A 22,565-nucleotide genomic window follows, 5' to 3' on the forward strand; every position below is an offset into this window, starting at 1 on the left:
GTTAGTAATAATAGTAATTCTTTTGTTTCTTTTTTTCAAGAAGAAAAATACAGAATATCCCTAAAAGTTGAATTCCTTCTCTCAGTTTGTTTGTTCGTGGAAACAGGATCACACAAGGAGGAGACAAAAAGAGGAAATAACTCTATAAAACACAGAATAGATGAACAATAAGACGTCTTGTAGATGGAGTTTCACACTGTATGTTGTTTCTCTTCCTCTAATATTCTGTTCTTTGTTCTCTGTCCTGCTTTTTATTTCTCTTTCGTCTTTGCTGCTCTGGCATTTGTCCTAGTTCACTTTTCTCAAGAATTGTTTGAGTTTCTTTTCTCATCACTTCTTCCTCTTACTTTTTCCTCATAATATAGACAATGGGATGTCACACAGAGAGACATCTGGAGCAGAGAATGTTTCATCTCATTTGAAACCCATTTTTTGTTAGACCATGCTGGAACACAGTTCACAGAATGAAGGTTCAGCTTGCAAATCTGCTACGTCTGAATCAGAGCCATAATAAATCTGGGTTTAATTAAAGACCAAGGATCTCTAATGTTCAGGAAATGTGGTCTTCAATGCTCTGAATATTAGGCCAACAAAAGAACATTTAATCAGTTCTATTTATAGTAGTGGTAGTTGCATATAGAACAACCCTCCATGACAATGTTGGGGTGGACCTGTGGATGTCGATATTTCCTCCAAAATATAGAACTTCTGCTCCATTTGTGGATCTCAGCTTTTCCATAAAAAACACGTCTTTCATTCCCTGTGTTAAAACCATCTCTGCTTAGTTTATTGAATAAAGACTTGTTTTGCACTAGATGTGGGCATTATAAATGGCCAGTAAGCGTATGCCAATTATCAGAATATGTCATTTATATTTATTTCATGCATATTTGACTTTTGAGAAGAACAAATATCCGGGAGCCCCAGTGTCATGTTCTGGGTTTTGTTTATTTTATTTTGAAGATCCGTGCTTCTTTTGTCCTGTGTTTGGCTTTTCTTCCTCCCCTGTAAATGATTCGCTGATTAGCATCTTGTGTGTTCAGTCCGTGTGTTTCCTTGTGTCAGTGTCAGGTAGTGTGCGTTTGATTTATTTGTCATGTAACTTGCGCCCTTCAGTAATGCCACGTCAGTAGTTATTTGATCCCAAACCACCATCTTTTCCTAAACCTAACTAAGGTGTTTCCTTCATAGACAAAAGTTTATTTTGAAAAGACTCTATACATGTAACCAGTTGAAATTGACACGCACTGCTGAACTTTTTTCACAAAAAATGAGAAGAAGAAGATATACGAACCATTCAATGAGGATATGTTGAGCCAGTAAGTAGTGTGTATCATGAGGAATCAGCAGCAATAAGAGCTGAATTGAAGATGATTAAAGCATTAATATTAATATTAATATGATTAAAGGAGACATTTCAAGCTAATTTCCAGGTTTATACTTGTATTTTGGAATTCAATTAGAACATGTTTACATTTTTTTACCACCAGCACTACTGGAAGCAGCAGTTAGTTTGGTAATAAACTGTATAAAAGACAAGCAGCAGGGGAAGCTTAGAGCTTTTGTCAATGTGAGTGTGAGGCTGTGGCTATTTCCTGGAAGCTTCACATACCCATACAGATCCAGTACTTGTTTGTTTGCTGGAAGTGGTCATATTTTAGTCTTTTTCTACAGGTAATGTAACCCATCATCTGCATAGAATTATATAGACTTTTTGCTGAATTCTGTTTAATATATTCTGCTGCTCTTACCTGCGCCCAGACAACCAGACACACGTTATTCACTTGTTTTGTGTAATTAAAGAAAGACCAGGGAACACGTCACGCTTCCTAATTGACTTCATTTTAATTTACTCTGCATGTTTTCACTTTCACTACTAAAAATGTCTGCACAAGGCTTTGTACACTACACCACTTTAGATTCAAGAATTATGTCCAATAATCCAAAATGTTCAATACTTATTTCATGCATGTCATTACTCAGTATTAATATCTCATTTTACACAGGTCCGACACAATGATGGACTCAACCAGGCTTCTCTGAAGCCCCGACCTCACTGTGAACCATCCTGCTGCCAAACCCCCCATGAGCAACACAGTTTAATAGACTTAATATGAACAAATTAACGTATATATATATATATATATATAAAAAAATTCTGTCACAAATCCTCAGAGAAGAGACAGACACTGGTGTCTCCTCTCACAGGAGCAGAAAATAGTAAAAAAATGTAAATCAAGGAGTCTCAAAAGGCATTCTGGGAAAGTGATTTACAAATGATGCACCTGTAAATTAAAAGTCACAAAACGTCACAGATCAATGAGATCTCAAAGATCAGATATAAAAGTGGAGATATTTTCCTTCAATGCACATTAAGCGCTGAATGTTGGTGGACAGTAGGGCTGCGCGACATTGAAACATTGGTAGTAAAGATATGAGCTAGTGACAGCAATAAAGTCTCACCCACCGAGCGAGAAAGGGTGAGCTTTGTTTACGTTCCAGGGTGTCAGCGTAGCGTTAGCCTCCGCAGGCGTCACGCAAACGGAGGCCTTCGTAGTCAACGCGCTGTTTGTTGCATTATCAGCAAAACGCCAGAGGACGTACAAACAAGATGAACTGTGAAGAATCCAAAAGACAACGAGTGTAACTCATAGATATGAACCTAGTCTGTAGGTGTAGGTCATGAACATGTGGGTCTACCTACACTGCAGTTAATGGGAAACACTGGATTAGCTTCCCTTTTGTTTCAAGCAGCAAACAAGTTGTACCATTTGAGTTTGCATGAGGATATGTCGTGCAGCCCTGGTCGATAGTAAACTCTCCCACTGTGTGCATCAATAATACTTTTAATATGTTTCTGTACATTTGTTGTCCTCTGAGAATAAAGATGCTCAGATTCTGAGTGGAGTCTCTCTGAAATGTTTCTTTATATATGAAAGTTCTTCTCATAAAAGTGTTCATCCTACCTAGATATTCTGCTGAGCATCTCCGCGTCCACGCCCCTGAAACTGTATAACCTCAAATCACACTGTAGTTTTGCTCAGAGTTTCTTCGCCTCACGTTAAACTGTACATCTTCTGTTCACTCTGACTGATCATTTGTTTCTGCCATACTTCAGTCTTCTCCTTTTTCCTCTCTGCACATGTAAGACCAACACTCATAAAGTCCTGGGGTTTGCACACTGTCTTTGCTCTCTTCATGTCTCTTCATGTCCACTCAGGTCTTTCCTCTGTCTTTATATGTAACGGCGACGCTCTGCGCGAACAGAGAAGAGTCTCTCTACCCGTCTGTCCATCGCGGACTTCATGAGGTCCAAAGGGGGGGGGGGGGGGGACAGAGAACCAGAACAAACCTGAAATGTGTCTTTACCAGGTGTGACTCGACAGCATCACCTGGTTCCTGGCTCAAAGAAGTTCTGATCAGGATGCAGTCTAGTGCCGAATGTAGAGTTAAGAAAGAATGCTCAACGTACAATCTTTGTTTCCAGAATCAGCCTTCAGGACTCATGTTATCTGTCCGATGTTAAGTCCAACCTTTCAGCCGTCTCCTGTTGGACTTCTGTCCTTACACTCCGTCCTCTCTCGTTTCCTTTACTTGTATCTTCCTCTTTCTCCTCTGTCATCTATCAAAGACAGTTTGAAGCAGATCTTTGTCACATAACCTCTTTGCATCCATCCCTGTCCAGTTTTAAGTCCTCTCTCTCTTTTCTACAGGTTTCTGTTTTCCTTCCAGCTCAAACTGAGATCTTATAGTTTGTCTCCTCTTCCTCCTCTTCCTCCTCTCTTCTCCTCGGGTCACACCGTGGTCACAGAGAGCAGAGGGTTGTATATCTTCTTTCCGTCCGGCGACCTGGAGCCGTGGGCCAGCAGCTCCTGGATGGTGATCCAGTTGTCGAGGATGCGACGGTTCCTCTTCTTCATGATCTTCTTCTGGCTCAGGAGCAGGATGTTGTTGTCCTGTCGGGGGGGAAGCTGGGCGGTCTGGGCCGAACGGGGGTCTTCAGTGCCCCCTGCTGATGATGAAGTGTCCCTGGATACAAAACCAAAAAGTAACACTGATTTAGACCAATGTCTGTGTTTTTCACACTACGTTTTGTGATTTTCTGACAGTAAAACATCTTTCAGGACTCGGTGAACTATTCTCTGCATGCTTCAGGTTTTTATCTTGCAGCCTCAGATAAAAGGAGAATATAGCTGTGAAGCATGTCTCTTAGTAAAGCACTGTGTTAGACCTCGTTAAGCCGGGGCTCCAAACGCACAGCTGATATTAATGGTGCTGATTAAAGTCTGTGTTCAGGGCGAATCGTTTGACAACCACCAACAGACTAAAGAGGATCCACTGTTTTAGTGTTTCCATAAATCAACGCTGACTGATGGATTATTGGACTAACGAGGAGTTTGTCGTCGGGACGTTTCATGTGTTTTCACGCTGAACGGCCTCTTATCAGCGGAGGAAGGTAAGAGGACTTGATCTCATGGTGTGGTGGTGGATGCTGAGCTCTTGATTGGACTGGTTTCCCCCAGTTTAATGACGTTTGGTGAAGTTAGATGAAGTGAGGCTGGTAGATGCATTGTGAAAACAAAACAAGCTGCCATTTTGTGGTCAGAAACGCTCAATTTATTGACTCGTTTGATTTGAGAAATACTTGATTGTGTCACCGTGACGTCATCGTCACATGACGTGAGAATGTGTGCGTTTTGTTGTCTGTCTCCACTCTTTTTATTTTATCTTTGGCTACTTGATGCAGATATGAAGCTGTTGATGTGTTCTCTATTGAGCATGTGATGGGTTTCACACAGCTTTCTGGAAAAGTTATGATTTGGGCAGTTTTTTTTTTTTTATTGAATTAATTTGTAATTGAAAAGCAAAATACATGTTTTAAACATGTCCTAATAACCCCTTCGTGTAAATGAAGATTACCTGGAAATACATTTAAATATTCATTCAAAAATAATATTAAAAGTTGCTCTGTAAAGTTAGATAAGAGCCCAATTAACTTGTTGTGTGTTCTCACTGTGCTGTAACTCCGTCAGGTGATACGTATTAATGTTTCCTTCAGTCCTCTGGATAAAACGGGTTCTTCTTCTCTACCTGTCTCCTTTGAGGTAGTCCAGGCGGCTCTGCATCATGAACTCTCTTCTTCGTCGGTATTCTCTGGCTCTCAGCAGCTGCTGCTTCCTCTCCTCTTTGCTCCAGTACCGGCCCTGTTGGACATTTAATATAAAGGACAAAGTGAGATGTAGGTAGTTGAATAAGTATTTTGAATGGTGAGTTATTCAGATGTAAAGTCTATTTTAAATTTCTGTAAAAATTACAATGTTATATATATATATATATATATATATATATATATATATATATATATTGTGGCATTTTATTTTTAGGTGTAATTTTAAACATTTTGGACAAACACATTATTATTAGTCAGTAAACTACAATCTTTTTTATTCATACATTGATGCCTGGTTCATATATCTTCTGTAAAAGTTATTCTTCATTTTTTGTGCATTTTCCTACAAAATCGAGGAGCACCGGTCAATTTCCGCTGGTTTCATGAATGCGGTCTTCTTCAAATAAACTTTTTTCCCGGCACACTCGGTTAGGTTTAGGAAATATCGTTGTTTTCACGTGACCGCTTAAGTGTCGTTATTGAAGTAAACAAGTCACGTGACAAAAACATCAACGTTGACGAACATCGATCGAACATCCTGGCTGAAAAATGGCTGGTTTTTGGACCCTTTCATCTTTGGACCCTTCCATCTTTGGACCCTTCCATTTTGTGGGATGTCTACGAGTTATTATTGTACACATTATACGTCTTTAAGTAGTTACATAATAATGCCACTTTTGTTAGGTGAACCTTCGTGAGTGAAGAACCTAAAAGCTCCCATCCTTCTAGTCTACAGACTGTCTAGTCTGTGCATTAGTGCGCTGATTAATACTTGAGTGTGTGGACAGTTTCAGGCCTCGTTCTGCTGAGGTTACTGCGTACACTCTACCTGTTTCATCTCACTGGCCGCGTCGTCGTCGGTCGTCATGCCGCTGCGTTCCTCTCTGATCTTCATGGCTCTGGCCTTCAGGAGACGATCCCTGACCGGCCGCTTGGCCACGTAGCGAGTGCCGTCGCTCCGGACCTTTACCTTTTAAAGAGGACAAATGAAAGTGATGGTTTATTAAAGGCACACCACTATGTTTCCTTTAAACTCTTCTAGCCTTCGGTTTTCTAGCTCCCTCAAGTCTTGGACCTGGAATCAGGAGCCCATTAATCGTGTGTCACGTAGCTGGTTGATATGGCTGAAAGCAATGATAGTAATAAGACATATTTTTTCATGTTTATTACAGAATAAAGTCAAAATAACATCATTTAAAATAAGACTATTTCTCAATTTAACATATTGTGTATCATATCAAAGTATATTCCTCACACATGGAGGAGGACACATTATTTGCTTCTTTAATAACTGGGACAATAGAAGTTAATACAAAAATATTCACTTTATGATCATATCACCACAACATAATCCCAGAAAAAGTAGATGTATAATAATAGTGAATTCCCGACCAGCCTTGGAGCCAAAACGCACTGTACAATCAGTTATTATTATATACTACATATCCCCTCCAGTCGGCCGTTGGTTTCAGTTTACTATGAAGATCAACTGTAAGAAGTAATCTAGCAAACCCCTTGATTGAATTAACAAGGTAAAAAGTGAATATGATATAATGATGACAGATATATGAAGCAAAGCGTTGTATATCTGGTAGGGATGAGTACATCGGTCATGAGAGACCAGGTAGAAAAACCAACTTTCACACCATTTACCTTCCACTCCATGCGTTGCGGTGAGGCAGTCGGTGACGAGTGTGTCAGCCCGAGCGGTAAAGCCAGTCCTAACCGCGAGGCGCCCGCGTAGTGGCTCTCCAGACCACAGGGGGCGCTGTTCACGCTCCTGGGGCTGGCGGGGCCGCTGCTGCCCGTGCCCATCCCCCTCTCCTCGCCCTCGGCCCTCGCTCTGTCTCGGACTCGGTCCAGCGGGTCCACCAGGCCCTCGGAGGGCAGGGTCATGCAGCTCTGGTAGCGCTCCAGTGGTCTGTTGTGGCTCTGGCGTCTTCTGCTGAAATAGGGACTGGACTCTGCACTTCCACCTCCGGGCCTGTCGGTGGTGCCACCTGCAATGATCACAATAGTTAATAGAGAAATCGGAACTCAAAAAATACCATGAAAATCTCCATTTTTAAGGATAATTACAGATAGTCACATGAGCATCAGATTCCAAGGTAAAATGTTTACTTCTTTTCCACGATGGAAACTGTACCACTGCTTGGTGGTGTTCTAGCATTGTTGCTGCAAAAGGCAGCAGATTTTATAGCAACCCTGTCTCTGATATCACACTGACTGACTGAGCTCTGTATTTGAGGCCCTTGAAATGAAGGTATTGATCACTAAACCTGAGTGAAAACGCATAAAGCATTGTTTATACAATAGTGCGAGAATACGCAGATGGTGCACAAAGGCACCAGAGGGCGTCCAAACAAAATAAAGAAGTTGAATGTTTCCTCTTTTTGATTCTGTGAAGAATCAAAAAGACGAGTGTAACTCATAGATATGCCCATCGACTGTAGATGTAAACCAAGAGGCGTTGCATTGTGTACCTGCTCTGGAGCCCCGCCCCCCATCAGCCACACCTCTTCTTGAAGATGACCCCGCCTCTCTGGTCAGAGACCTGAAGACGGAAACAAACCCAGCATGTCATCCAGTATTATCTGAAACATGCAGTTCTCACAAAGTTCAAACTAACGAGATGTGTTGAGAGCAAAACCATGACGAGGACCTGAACTTGGAGGGTGTGCAGGGGGTGGAGCTCGAGCCCTGCGCCACGTTTCCATTGGCTGTTTCGTACTTCCTGTAAGTGCCGGGGGAGAAAGAGCAGCTGAGGTTCGAGTGGCGCCGCTCTCTGTCTCGGTCCCGCCCGCGACGCCGCGGGGTGAGGGGGGAGTTCAGAGGGGGGAGGCGACCGAGCGGGAGAAGAGGAGGCGGGGACATCAGTCGCCTCCCTTCGTCGTCCTCTTCCTGGAGAGGCGGGATCTGCTCGGTGCTGACCAGCGGCGTGCTCCGGCAGCTCTCCCCGCCGGTGTTGTAGGCGCTGGTGCTGTCTTTGTCGTCCGATCGCTCTCGCTCCGGCAGCTCGTTGATGGCCGACAACTCGTGACGATGAGGGTCGTCATCGTCGATGTCCTCGTTGTCGTCGTCCAAACCTACAAGTGAAACCATTTTCATTTACATAGTTGGAAAACAGCAAAATCATTTTTCTATTATTTATTTACCAAAGATCCAGCAGGTTCTTCTCCAATATTGAGTTTTTGACTTTTTACTTGTACTTTAGTAAACAGACTGAAAATGTTTAGTATGTAATGTTCAACCTCCATTGGTCCCTCATGGTCCTCGTTGGATTGCTTCTTTGTGTTCCTTGTTCTGTTTCTAGTTCAGTTTTTTAAGACGCATAATGCCGACTCGACGCTTACCTGCTTCAGGGGGGGCCGGCCGCCCGGCTCCGGCCGCCGCCGCCGTCTCCTCCTCCATCATCCAGGCCTTCAGACATCTCTCTCTGAGCTGCTGCATCTTCTGCGCTCGCAGGATGTTGCGGCACTTGAACTCCAGGTGGCGTAGCTCCTCCTCGATCAGCGCCATCTCGTGCTCGCTCGGAGTCGCGTTGCCGTTCACGTCCACCAACGAAGAAGAAGAAGAATCTCCCCCCTCCGTTCTCTCCTCCTGGTCTCTCACCTCCGCTTCTCTTTGCCGTTTTTCGTTGCGTTTCTCGAACTGGCACTTGACCTCCAGCAGCTCCTGGTATCGCTGGCACTCCTCCTCCGTCAGGCCCGGCATCATCATCGTCAGAGGGGGCTGGAAGTGATGGTGGTGGTGCTGAAGATCAGAGGTCATGTGTTAGCAAGAAACCAACATCTGGCCACGGAGGTCCATCATAGCCTCCAGTAATCACAATGATGATTGTTATTCTTTTCATTGTTTGTGCTTTCAGAAGGTATTTATGGAAAGAAAATTCAAATTGTGATCATTATTAATCTGTTGAAACAATCTAATAAGATCAGTGCATTTAGAGTCAAATAGGGCGGGGCTACACAGTGATTGACAGGTCTCTACCAGAGACGTATACGGCATCTCTACGTCACTCCTCCTCAGTCCAGATGTGGTCACTTCCTGTTCACTGGTTTCAAAAAACCAAGATGGCGACGGCCAAAATGCCGAACTCGAGGCTTCATAACATCAGTGCACAAACCGATGAAAGACGTCACGACGACTACGTCCACTTCTTATCTACAGTCTACAGTTGCGTGTTCAACACAGTACCTAAATCTACCACTAGAGCAAAGCGTCATCTTCTTGTGTTCATACTGGTGATCAACCATGTGAGTAGATACAACTAGGAAATGGAGCATTTGTTGAGGGACTGTTTTCAGCGGTGGATGAATCACATTTTGTGCTCTCGTGAGTGTTTTTTTATGTGGAATAAATATATTTTTATTGTACCTTGTGGTGGTGATGGTGGTGGGGGCCGGCTGCCCAGTCCAGGCCGGGGAGGGAGTCGGAGCTGAGCTGAAGCTCTCGCAGGTGGAGGAAAGGAGGGGTGGTGTCTCCTCGGCCGTGTCCGGGGCTGGGCCCGAGGCCGGGGCTGGGTCTTGGACTCGGCCTGGGTACAGGGCAGAGTGTTATTAGATATGATTCTGAAAGTTCTTCCCATTATTTGTACTCGGTGATGTTCTAATGAACTCAATCACAACATGTAGGACATCTCGCCGGTTTCATGATGATTAAATGGCAAACTTCTCTACAAACACTTTCTTTAGTACCGACACTAGACCCCGGTCCTACCTGGGGCTGGGTCCTGGTCTGAACTTCCTGGTGCTGCCCGGTGTGTTGGTGGTGTTGGTGTTGCAGGCGCTGGTCTGATCGCCCAGCAGGTCGTGCTCGGACGACTCCTCGTAGCGGGTGCTGTCGTCGGTCCGGCCCACTCCGCTGTCCAGCTCCTGGCTGTTGGACAGCAGAGGAGCCAGGCCGAGCAGAGGAGGGAGGGGCACCGGTGGGTCTCTGTCCTCCTTCTCTCCCCTCTCTCCTTCCTCCCCGTCGTCCTCCTCCTCTTCCTCCGCCACATCCACATCATCCCCTGTGCCGTCTCCTCCTGCTTCCTCCGGGCAGGCCAGGCCTCCTCCTCCTCCTCCTCCTCGACAGAGGCGATAGACGCCGGTGGGGTGAGCGGAAGTGAGGGAGCAGGAGGAGACTCGAGGGTTTGTCAGGAAGCCTCCTCCTTCCAGAGTCAGCTCCATGTCCTCCTCTGGACCGGCAGGGTTGTCATTCTGGAAGGACGCACAGAAAATGTGAAAATTTTAAATAAAGGGACTTTAAATGGATGGATGTCAATGAGCATTTCTATTTAGTACCTCCTTGTTTGTTCGTTGTCATCCAGCTGCAGTTGTATGCAAGTCATGCGATTGCACTTTCAAACACGGCTCCTGTGTGGACCCGAGGTCTTGATCCTCAAGCAACACCAGCAACATGACCGAAGCCTGAGGACTTCTAATCACTTCATATCAACTTCACCGTGTGAGATGTCTTCCTCCTCTGAGCCATTGAGCTCCATTAAATCACATGTTGTTCCTTCATCATCGTCATCATCACACTGTAGTTTATTTTGACTCAATCCCTCATACAAACACTCACTAGAGGTGTGTGTGTGTGTGTGTGTGTGTGTGTGTGTGTGTGTGTGAGACCTTGACTAGGCGACATGGGATAAATATCTTCTGCTCTCTTCATCCATCATCCCTTCATCCCCTCATCACTTCATCCATCTGTGACACCTTTACCTCACAGCAGGTTGTAATGAAGTACTTTCTGTTTGTGTGCCACTATAAATATTTCATCATCTACTGAAAATCACAAAATGATTCTATAACATCTAACAGCACCAGTGCATGTGAATGGTTTGTTTGCATTTTACTGCCGGGTTGTTGTGGTTGTACTGGGTGTAACCTTCTATTGGTCAGACAAAAATGAAAAACTCAAGGTCCAGAGCTTTCAGCTGCACATCACACTCTCCAGCAAGACGGAAACGTTAATGTTCAAACGTTTAATGTTCAAAGACTGAGAGTCCTGCTAGAGGCTATGATGTTCACTCCGCTCCACATACAGTCATGGAGAGCTGACGGTGTAAAGTTTGCCCTGAGGGGGGCGCTAGAGGAACCGGCACAGGGTCCTTCATATTAAACGGGTTCAGTATATTTCCAGCATATGTTTTTTTTGCATACGTTTAGTGTCAACATCTGTGCGACCGTTCTAGAAAGTGAATCTGTAAAATAACACGTTGGTTTGTGTGCCGTGTGAAACCAAAAGTAAATGTTGTCTTTACGCTTATTACGTAATGTTATGAGACGTAAATTAATTCATGCTCGTCACATTTCTACTTTACAAAACAAGATGTTTTTTTCAAACCTTAACCGAGTTGTTTTGTTGCTTAACCCGACCAATCGCTTCATGTTGACAATGAGGCACCGTGTGTTTCTGCAAGGTTGATATCAAGTATGAAGGGTTTTTTTTTTTCCAAACTTTATTCAAGAGTTATTTCAATTTGGGAGCAAATGCTCAACTGTCGTGACGCTCAGTCTCTCTCAAAGCTCTGTCCTCGCACTCAAAGAGCCTCTGCTTGCGCTTGGATTTGTGCTCAAACTGTTCGCCTGGTTGGGGAATTTTGACAGCGTTTGTTGCACAAAAGCAAATCCAAAGAACGGAGGAGGAAAAGGTGAGAGCAGGTGTGTGAAGAACAGAGGGAAGGAAGGAAATCTGCACAAGCAACAATAATTCTGAGTGCAAGCGTACAGTTCAAGCACAAATCCAAGTGCAAGAAGGGTCTCTTTGAGGGACAGCGCCACAAGACGTGAATGAAGATGGGTGAAAGGCTCCATACTTATGAGACTGAGACAGACAGATGTGTGGACATACGTATGAAAGGACACTAAGACACACATCAATTAGGAAAAGACATTCTAAGCCCACTATTCTGGGTGTTTCTCTCTCTCTTTCGTCACAGCTGCTCCCCCATCACCGTCCAATTTGTTATTTGCGTAGTCGATAAAACGTCGATCATCATCATCATCATCATCATCATCATCATCATCAAAGGACCCGACTGGCTGAAGTGTCAGAATACTGAACCGTTCATCTACATCTGGTTGTCATGTGACCGTAGGCACACATTCATCAGTGAATATGCACACGCGTGTGATTTTTAACTGACGTGTATGAATACGCCGTCCTGCAGTTCCTCCTCTGTCAGCAGATGTGGAGACACACACACACACACACACACACACACACACACACACACACACACACACACACACACACACACACACACACAGGGACCTACTGTCATACTAGAAACATTCATCATGGCTGTGTGTGTGTGTGTGTGTGTGTGTGTGTGTGTGTGTGTGTGACTGTGAGTGTGACTGTGAGTGTGAGTGTGACTGTGAGTGTGAGTGTGACTGTGAGTGTGACTGTGACTGTGAGTGTGACTGTGAGTGTGACTGTGAGTGTGACTGTGAGTGTGACTGTGAGTGTGACTGTGACTGTGAGTGTGACTGTGAGTGTGACTGTGAGTGTGACTGTGAGTGTGACTGTGAGTGTGACTGTGACTGTGACTGTGAGTGTGACTGTGAGTGTGACTGTGACTGTGAGTGTGACTGTGAGTGTGAGTGTGACTGTGAGTGTGAGTGTGACTGTGAGTGTGACTGTGACTGTGACTGTGAGTGTGACTGTGAGTGTGACTGTGACTGTGACTGTGAGTGTGACTGTGAGTGTGAGTGTGAGTGTGAGTGTGACTGTGACTGTGAGTGTGAGTGTGAGTGTGAGTGTGAGTGTGACTGAGTGTGACTGTGACTGTGAGTGTGACTGTGAGTGTGAGTGTGACTGTGACTGTGAGTGTGACTGTGAGTGTGACTGTGAGTGTGACTGTGACTGTGAGTGTGACTGTGAGTGTGAGTGTGACTGTGAGTGTGACTGTGAGTGTGACTGTGAGTGTGAGTGTGACTGTGAGTGTGACTGTGAGTGTGACTGTGAGTGTGAGTGTGACTGTGAGTGTGACTGTGAGTGTGAGTGTGACTGTGAGTGTGACTGTGACTGTGAGTGTGACTGTGAGTGTCGGTGATTCTTTTTCGTACAGAAAAAGTGTCCAAAACGACAGACACTTCAGAGGTGGTGGATCTGCACTCGTTCTACCTTTTCAACGTCTCCTCACACAACGGTTTGGTTGATATCCTCCTAAAAGTTTCCCCACGACAGCCTGCCCAAGGTGTTCATCTCTGTATACGTCTCTCAAACTAAACCTCCATCGTCACAGGAAACTCGGTTACATCGTGAAATACTTAGTTTAGGTTACAGGAAAAGATTGTAGTTTGAGTTAAAAGAAGTACAGAAGTTACGTGACAAATAAATCAACGTCGACAGAACAAACTTCTGTCCCAAAGATCGCCGTTTGTTGGACCTTCACCTTTACTTCATCCTAACCCTCCAGTGATGCATATTCTCCCCAGTTCACAATCAACAGTGTCCTGAATGGAGGGCCGGTTAGCAATACATGTGACGATGGCATTTAGAGAAACACCGTGAAGTCCATATTCAGAGTGTGATTGTGTTCACAGCTGTCGCGTCTGGAGATCAGACCATTTGTAAATGTAAAGTTTGGGGCTCATGGTGGTGAGGAAAGGTCACCTGCTCTCTAAAATCAATCAGCGTTGGAAGCAGCTGTGACTCCTCCATCGATGTAGCAGGTGACTAGAGGGCAGGAGGAGGTGAACACATGCGACCGCACTGTGAACCACACTGTGGCTGTTAGGAGTCTGCTCTCCCCCGTCCAGCAGCAGCGGTGGCGGCCGTGACACGAGGAGGAAGTAGGTCAGCGAAGTGGGCTGAGTGATGAAACCGGGGAGACGGTTAATCCTGACGTTATGGATGTGGAGACTATTTCTGGAGCTAAAAATGAAGAAATCCATTCTCACAAAAAAGGATCCAATGGTGAAGTGACCGTTTGATTAATCTTCTCTAATTAGAGTGACTGTGAGGAACTGTTATCTGGCTCTGAACCAGTCTCAATGTAGTCCTGGTCCTCTTTCAGACCGCCATCAGTAAGCGAGACCATCAGAGAGAAGATGGTCTGTTTCTATACAGTTATTCTGAATGCTTCTTAAGACCCAGATCCGGCTTTAATGCAGCCTCGGACCTGCAGCCGGAGCTCCGGAGGGAGGAGGAGAAGCTCAGCTCCTCCTCCAGGAGCAGAGCTTCTCCTCCCTGGGAGCCGACACCGACGCCACGCTGCTGGAGACCCAAGACGTATTGCTGGACCCGCTGGAGGCAACGGGAGAACCAGAACCAGGACTGAGAGGAGCAGACTGTCAGACCCTGCTGCAGTAGAATGAAAGGTTTTCTAAAGGGACTCTGGTCTTTCAGCTAACTCCACTGTAAACACATCCTCGTCAGCATTAGACGCTCAGAGCAACTGACGCAGTACAAAGAGATGTTAGTATCGTGTCGTGTGACGTCACCTCTATATCGGGCCTGGCCAGCAGCAGTGAGAAGTTGATGCTGTCCTCTCGGGTCAAGATGGCCACCGCCTCCTCTCTGTTCTGGATGTCCACTCCGTTAATCTAGACGAGACGAGAGGAGGAGAAGACTTCATGTTCAGTGAACGTGAGAATCTGTTTCTATCCAAACCCCATCGTCACATAACCTCACATCAAACATGTCACAGGTATATATATATATATATATATATATATATATATATGTTGTGATTATTTTGGTAATGACCGGTACGTTCCCCATGGACTCATCTCTGTGGTGACGGTCGTCATGGGAACCGTTGGTCTATTGTCATCACACGTCACACGACTTTACCGGTTTTTCCTCTGGACACCGTTTTTCAGTGGAGGGGTCAGAGGACAACGAGCGAGGAAATGTCAACGGAGATAAATTTATTCACACTCGTTTTTCATCCTCAGAGAAGTCACCGGGGGGGGGGGCAGCAGAACAGAAGCATTGATTTAACCGGATATAAAAAAAGGTCAAACTCCTCATTAAACTCCTCTTACAAAGTACTCAAACCTTTCCATCTATCACACAACACACTTTAACGGTTAACTCATCTTTATCTCAAATTCATATGTTGGAATAGAACACTTAAGATCACCGGCAATTAAAGAGGTTGTAACGATAATTAATACATGTGGACATTTTTTACGTTCTTTACTATTAATAACCGATGTTTGCTTTGTCAGTGACAAACTCTTCATGACAAATCATTTGGGAATAGTTGACATTTTGATTTTGTAACTTGGAAAGAGTGACGTCTTTGTGAAAATTGACCAAAGTCTGAAGGTGAATCTGGTATATTAAGACCGTGAAGACGTCGACTTATTTTATGGTCGTTTTTTTGCGTACTTTGATAATGCCGTATACACAAGTGATGTAACAAGCTTACATTTAACACAAACCACGGTCTTTTCTTTTATGTGACGAAGTAGTTTTTTGCATAAGTAAAGCAGAAGTCCCAGATATTCCGCTGACGGATATGTCGCGTCTTTGAACAGTTCACACGGTGTCAGCAAACAGCATGTTCCGTTGTTGTTTCTGTGCTCCTTTCCTACTGTTTGATTTCTCTAGTCATATTTGCTTTTTCCATCTCATCATCCTAAGTCCTCCGTCTTTGGACTCCAGGAGATGCATCTCTGAGCGGCGGAGTCCTCTCTCTGCTGCGCAGTGTTGGCGGTGCCGAGCGGGGGTCAAAGTTCACCAGGGTTGGAATGCAGCTCAGAGTTTCGGATGCGAGGCGTGTGCTGGATCACTGCTGCGTTACAGACGTTCGTTCTGACAACAATCCGCTCGTGGTTTTCTATTTTCTGAAAGCCGAGTGGTGTTTTGGTAACACAGGGTGACCACTCTGTCTCCCACGTCGTCTATTTTTAGGACAGCAGTAACTGGGCTGCTGACGGCTCTCTCTGATTGGACCAGGCTGTCCCCGGGGTTCAAGGTGTGAATGTACACAGTTTGATTTGAGTCTATTTCCAGCCCTCGTGAGCAGAGGACACGTTTGTTTTTTCATTCTGCAGAAAATGAATCTAGCCTGAAGATCAACATTCAATATTTATGAACACAGATTTTTCATTACTGTAATTTCATCACTCAGTGGCTTAAATTAATTGCAGTCATTTATAAATAGTCTAAAGTTTGTCCTGAGGGTGAAGCTAAAGGAGAAGTTTTATTTTCTAAATTGAGCGTACAAGCTTTGTTTAAGGACCTCTGTTGTCATCATGTGACCGTAGTTCCATAAGTCATGTGAGCACAACTGAGCCAACGCCATCCGCTGCAGGAGATTGTTAGTTAATAGGAGAACCTTGATTCGCTTCTTTATTTTATTACTGACAATGTTTGAATAGCAGTCGAGTTTTAATCAAACTGGGCAGCTATGTTGCATGAGTGAGTTTCTGTAACTCTAATCCAAGAACAAAGTTTAGGTCATGACGAGTTTAACGCTGAAGTGAAATGTTGTTTTATGGGTTTTTATGCCAATAAAAAACAAGTTTGGAAGCGGAGGATGGGCGCCGTGCTGTCAGGACGAGAGTCTGTCATGAGCTAACCAGCGGGGCACGCTCACGTGCACTAAAAGGCACGCTCACCTGCACTAAAAGGCACGCTCACGTGCACTAAAAGGCACGTTCACATGCACTAAAAGGCACGCTCACGTGCACTAAAAGGCACACTCACGTGCACTAAAAGGCACACTCACATGCACTAAAAGGCACACTCACGTGCACTAAAAGGCACACTCACATAACTAAAAGGCTCATGGCCGGCCGGCTATGTGAACAAATAGCTTTGTTCACATTTGTTCACATTGTTTGTTGTACCTGTAGGATTCGGTCTCCCTCTCTGATGCGTCCATTCTTGGCTGCTATGCTGTTTGGATTGACCTAAAGATAAAGAAACACGAAGCACTTCAGGAAGAGATGGATAAATGAATGACTTCATGAATTAAGAAACAGATGAATGATTAATGGCAGGATGAAGGCGGTTTAAACTGGCTGAATGGATGGAAAGAGAGAGGGAGGAAATTGGTCGGATGAATGATTCAAAGGATAAGATAATGAAGAAAGTGATTAATGGATGGATGTAAATAATAAATGAGGAGGCTGAATGAAGGGAAGGATGAGCGATGAATCAATAAGAAATGGAGTAACACCTTTTGTGAGCTGTTTTAATGCGTCATGTGCTGATTTTTTTAAAGCAATTTCTTTCCATATAAATGTGTGACAAGATGAATGAGATAAACTCTGGGGAGGAGGAAGAGTAGACGAGGTTTCACCTCTCCAACATAAATCCCGAGATCCTCCTCGTCGTCGGTCCTGTAGCAGACTGTCAGACCCAGCTTCTCCTGCTGACTGGATTTGTACAGCTCCACCTCCTGGAGGAACAGGAGAAGAAATACTGAAATATAGGAGGACAGAACCGGTCTTTACATGGTCTTGAGATCAGAAAGTGGCACAGCAAAGTTCCCCAGCTCACAGTGATGGTGAGTTGGTGGTTTGTCCAGTCTTTGGAGGTTTAGCTCATAGACCGTATATAAGAAGTGGACTTAGTCACCGAGATGTCACCCACTGGTTTATGGACCGATGTTTTGAAGTCGCAAGTCGCCATCTTGTTTTTTCGTTAGACTTCTATACAACCAGAGGAGTCGCCCCCTGATGGTCACTAGAGAGAATGCAGCTTTAAGACATGAAGCTCTGACTTCACTTTAAAGAACCAGAGGTTGACTCTTGTTTGTTCCTCCTTGCTTTGACTTTATTGTATGGTTTAGTCATCAGGTTTGTCTCAAACTTAAGGACAAAGTCAGTCTTGAGAGATCAGAGATCCCATCCCATCAAAGACACCTTGGACCATCAGGGATCAGCTGGGACAACGAAAGACCCGTTACAACCATCACTGTAGCAGCAACTATCCTTTCTGGATTTAGCTGGAGGGCATCGACAGAGGAAAGTAGGTGATTAAGGAAGCAAATGAAGGATGTAATCCAAGGAGTAAAAGAGAGCAGGACATTAGGAAGTAATTTAGGGGGCTATAAAGATGGTGGAGATAGTGGTGAACGAATGAGAGAGGAGAGGGAGACCAAAGGAAAGAGTAAGCATGAATAAGGAAAGGTTAGTGGAGGAAGAGAACAGGAAGTCTCTTTGGGCCGGAACGAACAAGACTGTTTCCACTTCGCTGACTCCTTTAATGACCAAACGGGCGCTAGTCTCAAACAGCACTGAACCAGCGGAGCAGAAACGTGCCATTCAGCTAAACACAGCGGCCCATCAGGCATGAGTAAACTGAACTACAGCCTCTTTCCTGAAGGTTAACACCAGTCCAACCGTCGCTCATCTCGATTTCTATCCACCAAACACGACAGCTGGTGGAAGTCAATTTGTTCCAGCAACATTTGTGAAGGCTGTGGATGGTTTTGCGGTTCAAGCAGAAATGTCTTTCCCTTTTCCATCCTCCAGGTTTCGTTGCCTCTCACGTTGGAGAGAATGCAGCTGGAGGTTGATTGCCTGATTCGTTCATTACAAGGAGCTGTAAAAAGGTTAACCGCCGGTGTTCTCACCTCGTACTCCAGGTCGTCCTGTCTGTCCACCTCATGGTTGGAGACGTCAAAGTAGTCGTCAGGGTCGTTGTACTCAAACACACAGCTGGAGGGAGGAGTGAAAAACGTCAATCCCCCGTCACATCGAACACTGTCGTCATCGTTCAATAGTTTCAGTTCAACACAATCAGGACTCACAACTCATTGATCCCATATGGTCCCACGAGGTGAGGGAGGGGAGGGGAGGGCGGGGGTGGTGGAGGGGAGGAGGAGCCTCCTCCTCCTCGGCCGTGGTGGTGGTGGTGGTGGTGACCTCTGCTCCTCCCCAGCGGCACGATGTTCTGGAAGCTGATGTCCGTCTGCGTGGCGTTGTCGACGCAGTCGGGGATCGCCACCATGGCAACAGAGTAGATGGAGCCGCTGCCGGCCCCGTTACCGCCGCACACCAACGTACCTGGAGGAGGAGGAGGAGGAGGAGGAGGAGGAGGTGAACAACGCGTAGTTCTTATCGACCTTATCGTGGTATTTGACCACAAACATGTACATACATGACTGAGGTTTAGGTCTCATGTTTACATTTCTCCTCCTGATCCCACAACTCTCTCTGTTTTGTTAAATCACACTTAATTTGCTGTGATCCAATAAAATCTATGGGATTAGTTTTAACCACCTCTAACTTTAACTCAAAGCGAATTTAAATCTTAATCCTGTGAGTTAGCAAACAATAGAGGAGCTGCTGCTGAGGTTTAAGTCTTCATTTAATTAGGATATTCTCCACTTTGAAATGTAGAGGATTCATTTAGAGCCAGATGAGATCAGTTGATTGTGTAAAATATAGTATCTGACACCTGGTACACATATTTAGGACCAACATGCTCGCTGCCTTTAGTGAGGAAAAACAAAAAGCTGAATAAAATCAAAGTAGACGGAATTTACTCGTTATTTACCGTCATGCTGTTTGTTTTTGTTTTGTCTTGGCAGCTGTTTGCTTGAATTAGTGAAGGAGAGGAAAGTAGAGGCAGGAGAGGATACAGATGGCTTTGACTGATATTGAAACAGATGAGCGGAACATGATAAAACGCTGCGTTTACATCAGAAAAGATGGTAAAAGTCAGGCGATGGCACTAAATGACTTGATATTTAAGAAGATGAGAGGAAAAAGAGGAGAGGAAATGTCAGGAGATACGAGGGGAAAAGACGAGAGACGAGAAAACGTGACGAGGAAGAGGAGCATCGGCTGAAACTAGAAGGACGAAGAGAAAGGGGATGAAAATATGAGATATAATGAGGCAAGAACGTGGGAAAGACAAGAGGATGAAGTGAGAGGTTTTGGGGTTTGAAGTAATGAAGAGAGACGATATTAAAAGATGAGATGAAAGAGAGGATTCCCGTCTGACAGCAGCTCAGCAGGAAACAAAGAAAACCACGCGCTCATCTTTACCTTTCCTCCTGTGACTCTTGCGGACCGACCCGGGCTGCTGCAAAGGCTCCTGGGAGTTTTGTGGCTTGTCCAGTGGGAGCTGAGAGGGCCTCCGTCCTCTGACCTGGAGAGAGGATGGTTCATGAATCAGAAGGTGTAACAAGTACGTTTGATACGGAGTGATACTATATGTAATGTACCAGAGCCACCAGAGCTGCTCTACCGCTCCACGACTCAGCCGCTCCCACAGTTTCCTTTAGTTTTGGGAAGATGTCTTATATGAAGACTTCAATCTGCAGCCAGACCCACTGACAGAAGAGGACTAAACGCACCAGAAGAATAAAAGTGACCAGCAGGACTCAGAAATCAGGCAACTGAGGATTATGATTAAAAAACACGGGGGTAAAACATAAGGAAAGAAATCATTGGAGGTCAAAGGCTGACTCAAAATATGGATCAAAGTAGCTGTAAAGTAGTTCAGCATCTGAGGTCTCTCGTCTGAGATGCATGAACTTTTTACGTTATTTAAACACAGCCTCTATGTGCAAAAGTACAGTAAAATAAGTCAATGATGACTTTGGAGTTCACATGGGACACTAACACCGGTCTTCTGGGTGAAAGTCCAGAGTTTCTGTGGACTTTGATGCTGGACTTTGACGCTGTTTATAGAGAGGTTAAGCCCCGCCCCTTCCAGCGTCCCCTATGGGAACTGCGTGTCAAACGGTGAGAGGCAAATTATGTCTTGATCCCGTTTGGAATTGAGTCATGAATTACACATAATGACGTTTGTCAATTTAAAAGTTACGTTCATTTAGTTTACTCTCAAACCGCTCAGTGATAAGGTCCCATGGTGGTCCACCAGAAGGGGCGGGACTCTTTATACTACGTCACCCTGACTTCCTCCTTTGCTACCGTCACAATGTCCACGGACTTCTGAACCTCCTAGTATCTGTAGCCGACACATTCTCCCTCCCAACTCGCCAAGCGCCGCCACTTGGTCAGTGTCCCTGAGCTTCAAACTATGGTTATAGTTCCTATGTTCTTCCTAGGTTCCTCTCTAGCGCCAGTTTTGGACGGGTTGTCGGTTTTCTCTAGTTACACGCGTTACAGTGTCCTTTCAAAATAAAGGACTGACACGAACAGCAGTCTCCTGGACTAAAGTGCTGAGTGTGTTTGACCCATCCAGCTCCCTCACCCGTCCAGAGTCACTGACCAACTCCTCGGTATTTGAGGAGTTGGGAGTGAGACCGGGTTGGGGTAACAGGCCCTGTCCAACACGTATCTATGAGGCGCTGATTACGCCCATTCACTCGGCTGGTGACATTTGGATGCCGCCGAGTTTCCGAGGTCCAAAATGAACTGTGAGCCCCAGATGTGAGGCCAACAAGGAAGAACGGTCCGTAAAAGGGCTCAGAAAAACAACGAGAATTTGAACATCTACAGTTGGGCAATCTCCATCTGCTTGTGAAGAATATGTGATATGATAGAAATCTCCAGAATGTGTATTTATATTTCCTTTCATCTGTGAATGAACAGCAAATCCTTCCTTAAAAAACAGCAAGATGCAAGAGGCGACTAAAGACACGTTGAACCCGCTTCAAACGTAGACGTGGACATATGAAAGAGAAGCACACTTCATCAAAGCTTCCTCACATGAATCAGCGATTAGAGGCTGTATAGGTGACGGTGTGGGAGGAAACGCTCTCTACCCAGCCTCAGCTGCATGGGAGAGGAACCTTATTAAAGATGACTGATAGGAGGCGGGCGGAGGGACGCGGGACACGAGAGTCGGTGAGGAGGATCGATGAGAGCTGATGGATGGCAGCATCCGAGTGTGTTCTACCTTTACGTTTCCGTGTCTGTCCATCGGCCGCAGGGAGTCACTCCAGCCTTTCTGCTGATGGGAGAGAGGGAGACAGAGATAGATGGAGTTACTGAGGTCCGGAGGAGAGGGAGGGGCGTAACAGCAAGGAGAAAGAAAACCGACTGCATTTGTTTGTTTGGCAAAAAGCACAACAATAGAGCGTTCATAAAGTTGGTATGCTGTGGTCTTTATCATATTGTACAATAATCCCTGATATTGATTGTGTTTCTAAAGGCTCCACACAGTAACTGTAGACGTCCATGCTTGAAAGATCGCTGGTTGTTTAAAGTTATAAGACAAAAACACACACAGCTCCCAGACCAGGAAGCATCTCGGTAGAGACCTGTCAATCACGGCGTAGCCCCGCCCCTAAAACATCCCCTGCTTCATGGTCCGTTTTAAATGAACTCTCCGCTCACTCAGACTTCAAGTGCGGCGCCGTGTTACTGTGTGACGAGCACACGAGGGACACGTCAGATGAAACCCACCTAGTGTTCCACTCGACGGCGCTCGCATGCGTGCAGCAAGAACAGATGCTAATTTACAGGGCAGCCTGTAACCTCTGGTTCAGCCCCGCCTTCAATCAGCAGCTCATAAC

At 45.2% G+C, this 22,565-nt stretch overlaps 1 protein-coding gene across 1 annotated transcript in view; it reads right to left on the minus strand.

Moving 5' to 3' along the window:
• Nucleotides 1-1,843: 1,843 nt before the first annotated feature.
• Nucleotides 1,844-22,565, minus strand: part of pdzd4 (PDZ domain containing 4) — a 20,832-nt gene continuing 110 nt past the window's right edge. Inside the window, exons 1-16 of the mRNA XM_068710502.1 lie at nt 21,947-22,565; nt 20,125-20,227; nt 18,882-19,137; nt 18,705-18,789; nt 17,427-17,525; nt 16,972-17,034; nt 14,611-14,712; nt 9,890-10,371; nt 9,548-9,707; nt 8,524-8,923; nt 7,833-8,256; nt 7,654-7,724; nt 6,824-7,170; nt 6,000-6,140; nt 5,092-5,204; nt 1,844-4,029 (exon numbers count right to left, since the gene is read on the minus strand). The exon at nt 21,947-22,565 is cut by the window's right edge and continues 110 nt beyond it. Coding sequence (XP_068566603.1) covers nt 3,795-4,029; nt 5,092-5,204; nt 6,000-6,140; nt 6,824-7,170; nt 7,654-7,724; nt 7,833-8,256; nt 8,524-8,923; nt 9,548-9,707; nt 9,890-10,371; nt 14,611-14,712; nt 16,972-17,034; nt 17,427-17,525; nt 18,705-18,789; nt 18,882-19,137; nt 20,125-20,227; nt 21,947-22,162 — 3,297 coding nt within the window. The 5' untranslated portion in view covers nt 22,163-22,565 and the 3' untranslated portion in view covers nt 1,844-3,794. The remainder of the gene's footprint in view (nt 4,030-5,091; nt 5,205-5,999; nt 6,141-6,823; nt 7,171-7,653; nt 7,725-7,832; nt 8,257-8,523; nt 8,924-9,547; nt 9,708-9,889; nt 10,372-14,610; nt 14,713-16,971; nt 17,035-17,426; nt 17,526-18,704; nt 18,790-18,881; nt 19,138-20,124; nt 20,228-21,946) is intronic.

Source organism: Cebidichthys violaceus, unplaced genomic scaffold, assembly GCF_023349555.1.
Source record: "Cebidichthys violaceus isolate CVI_PGR_0920_01 unplaced genomic scaffold, fCebVio1.0.p SCAF_157, whole genome shotgun sequence".
NCBI classification, from domain to species: Eukaryota; Metazoa; Chordata; class Actinopteri; order Perciformes; family Stichaeidae; genus Cebidichthys; species Cebidichthys violaceus.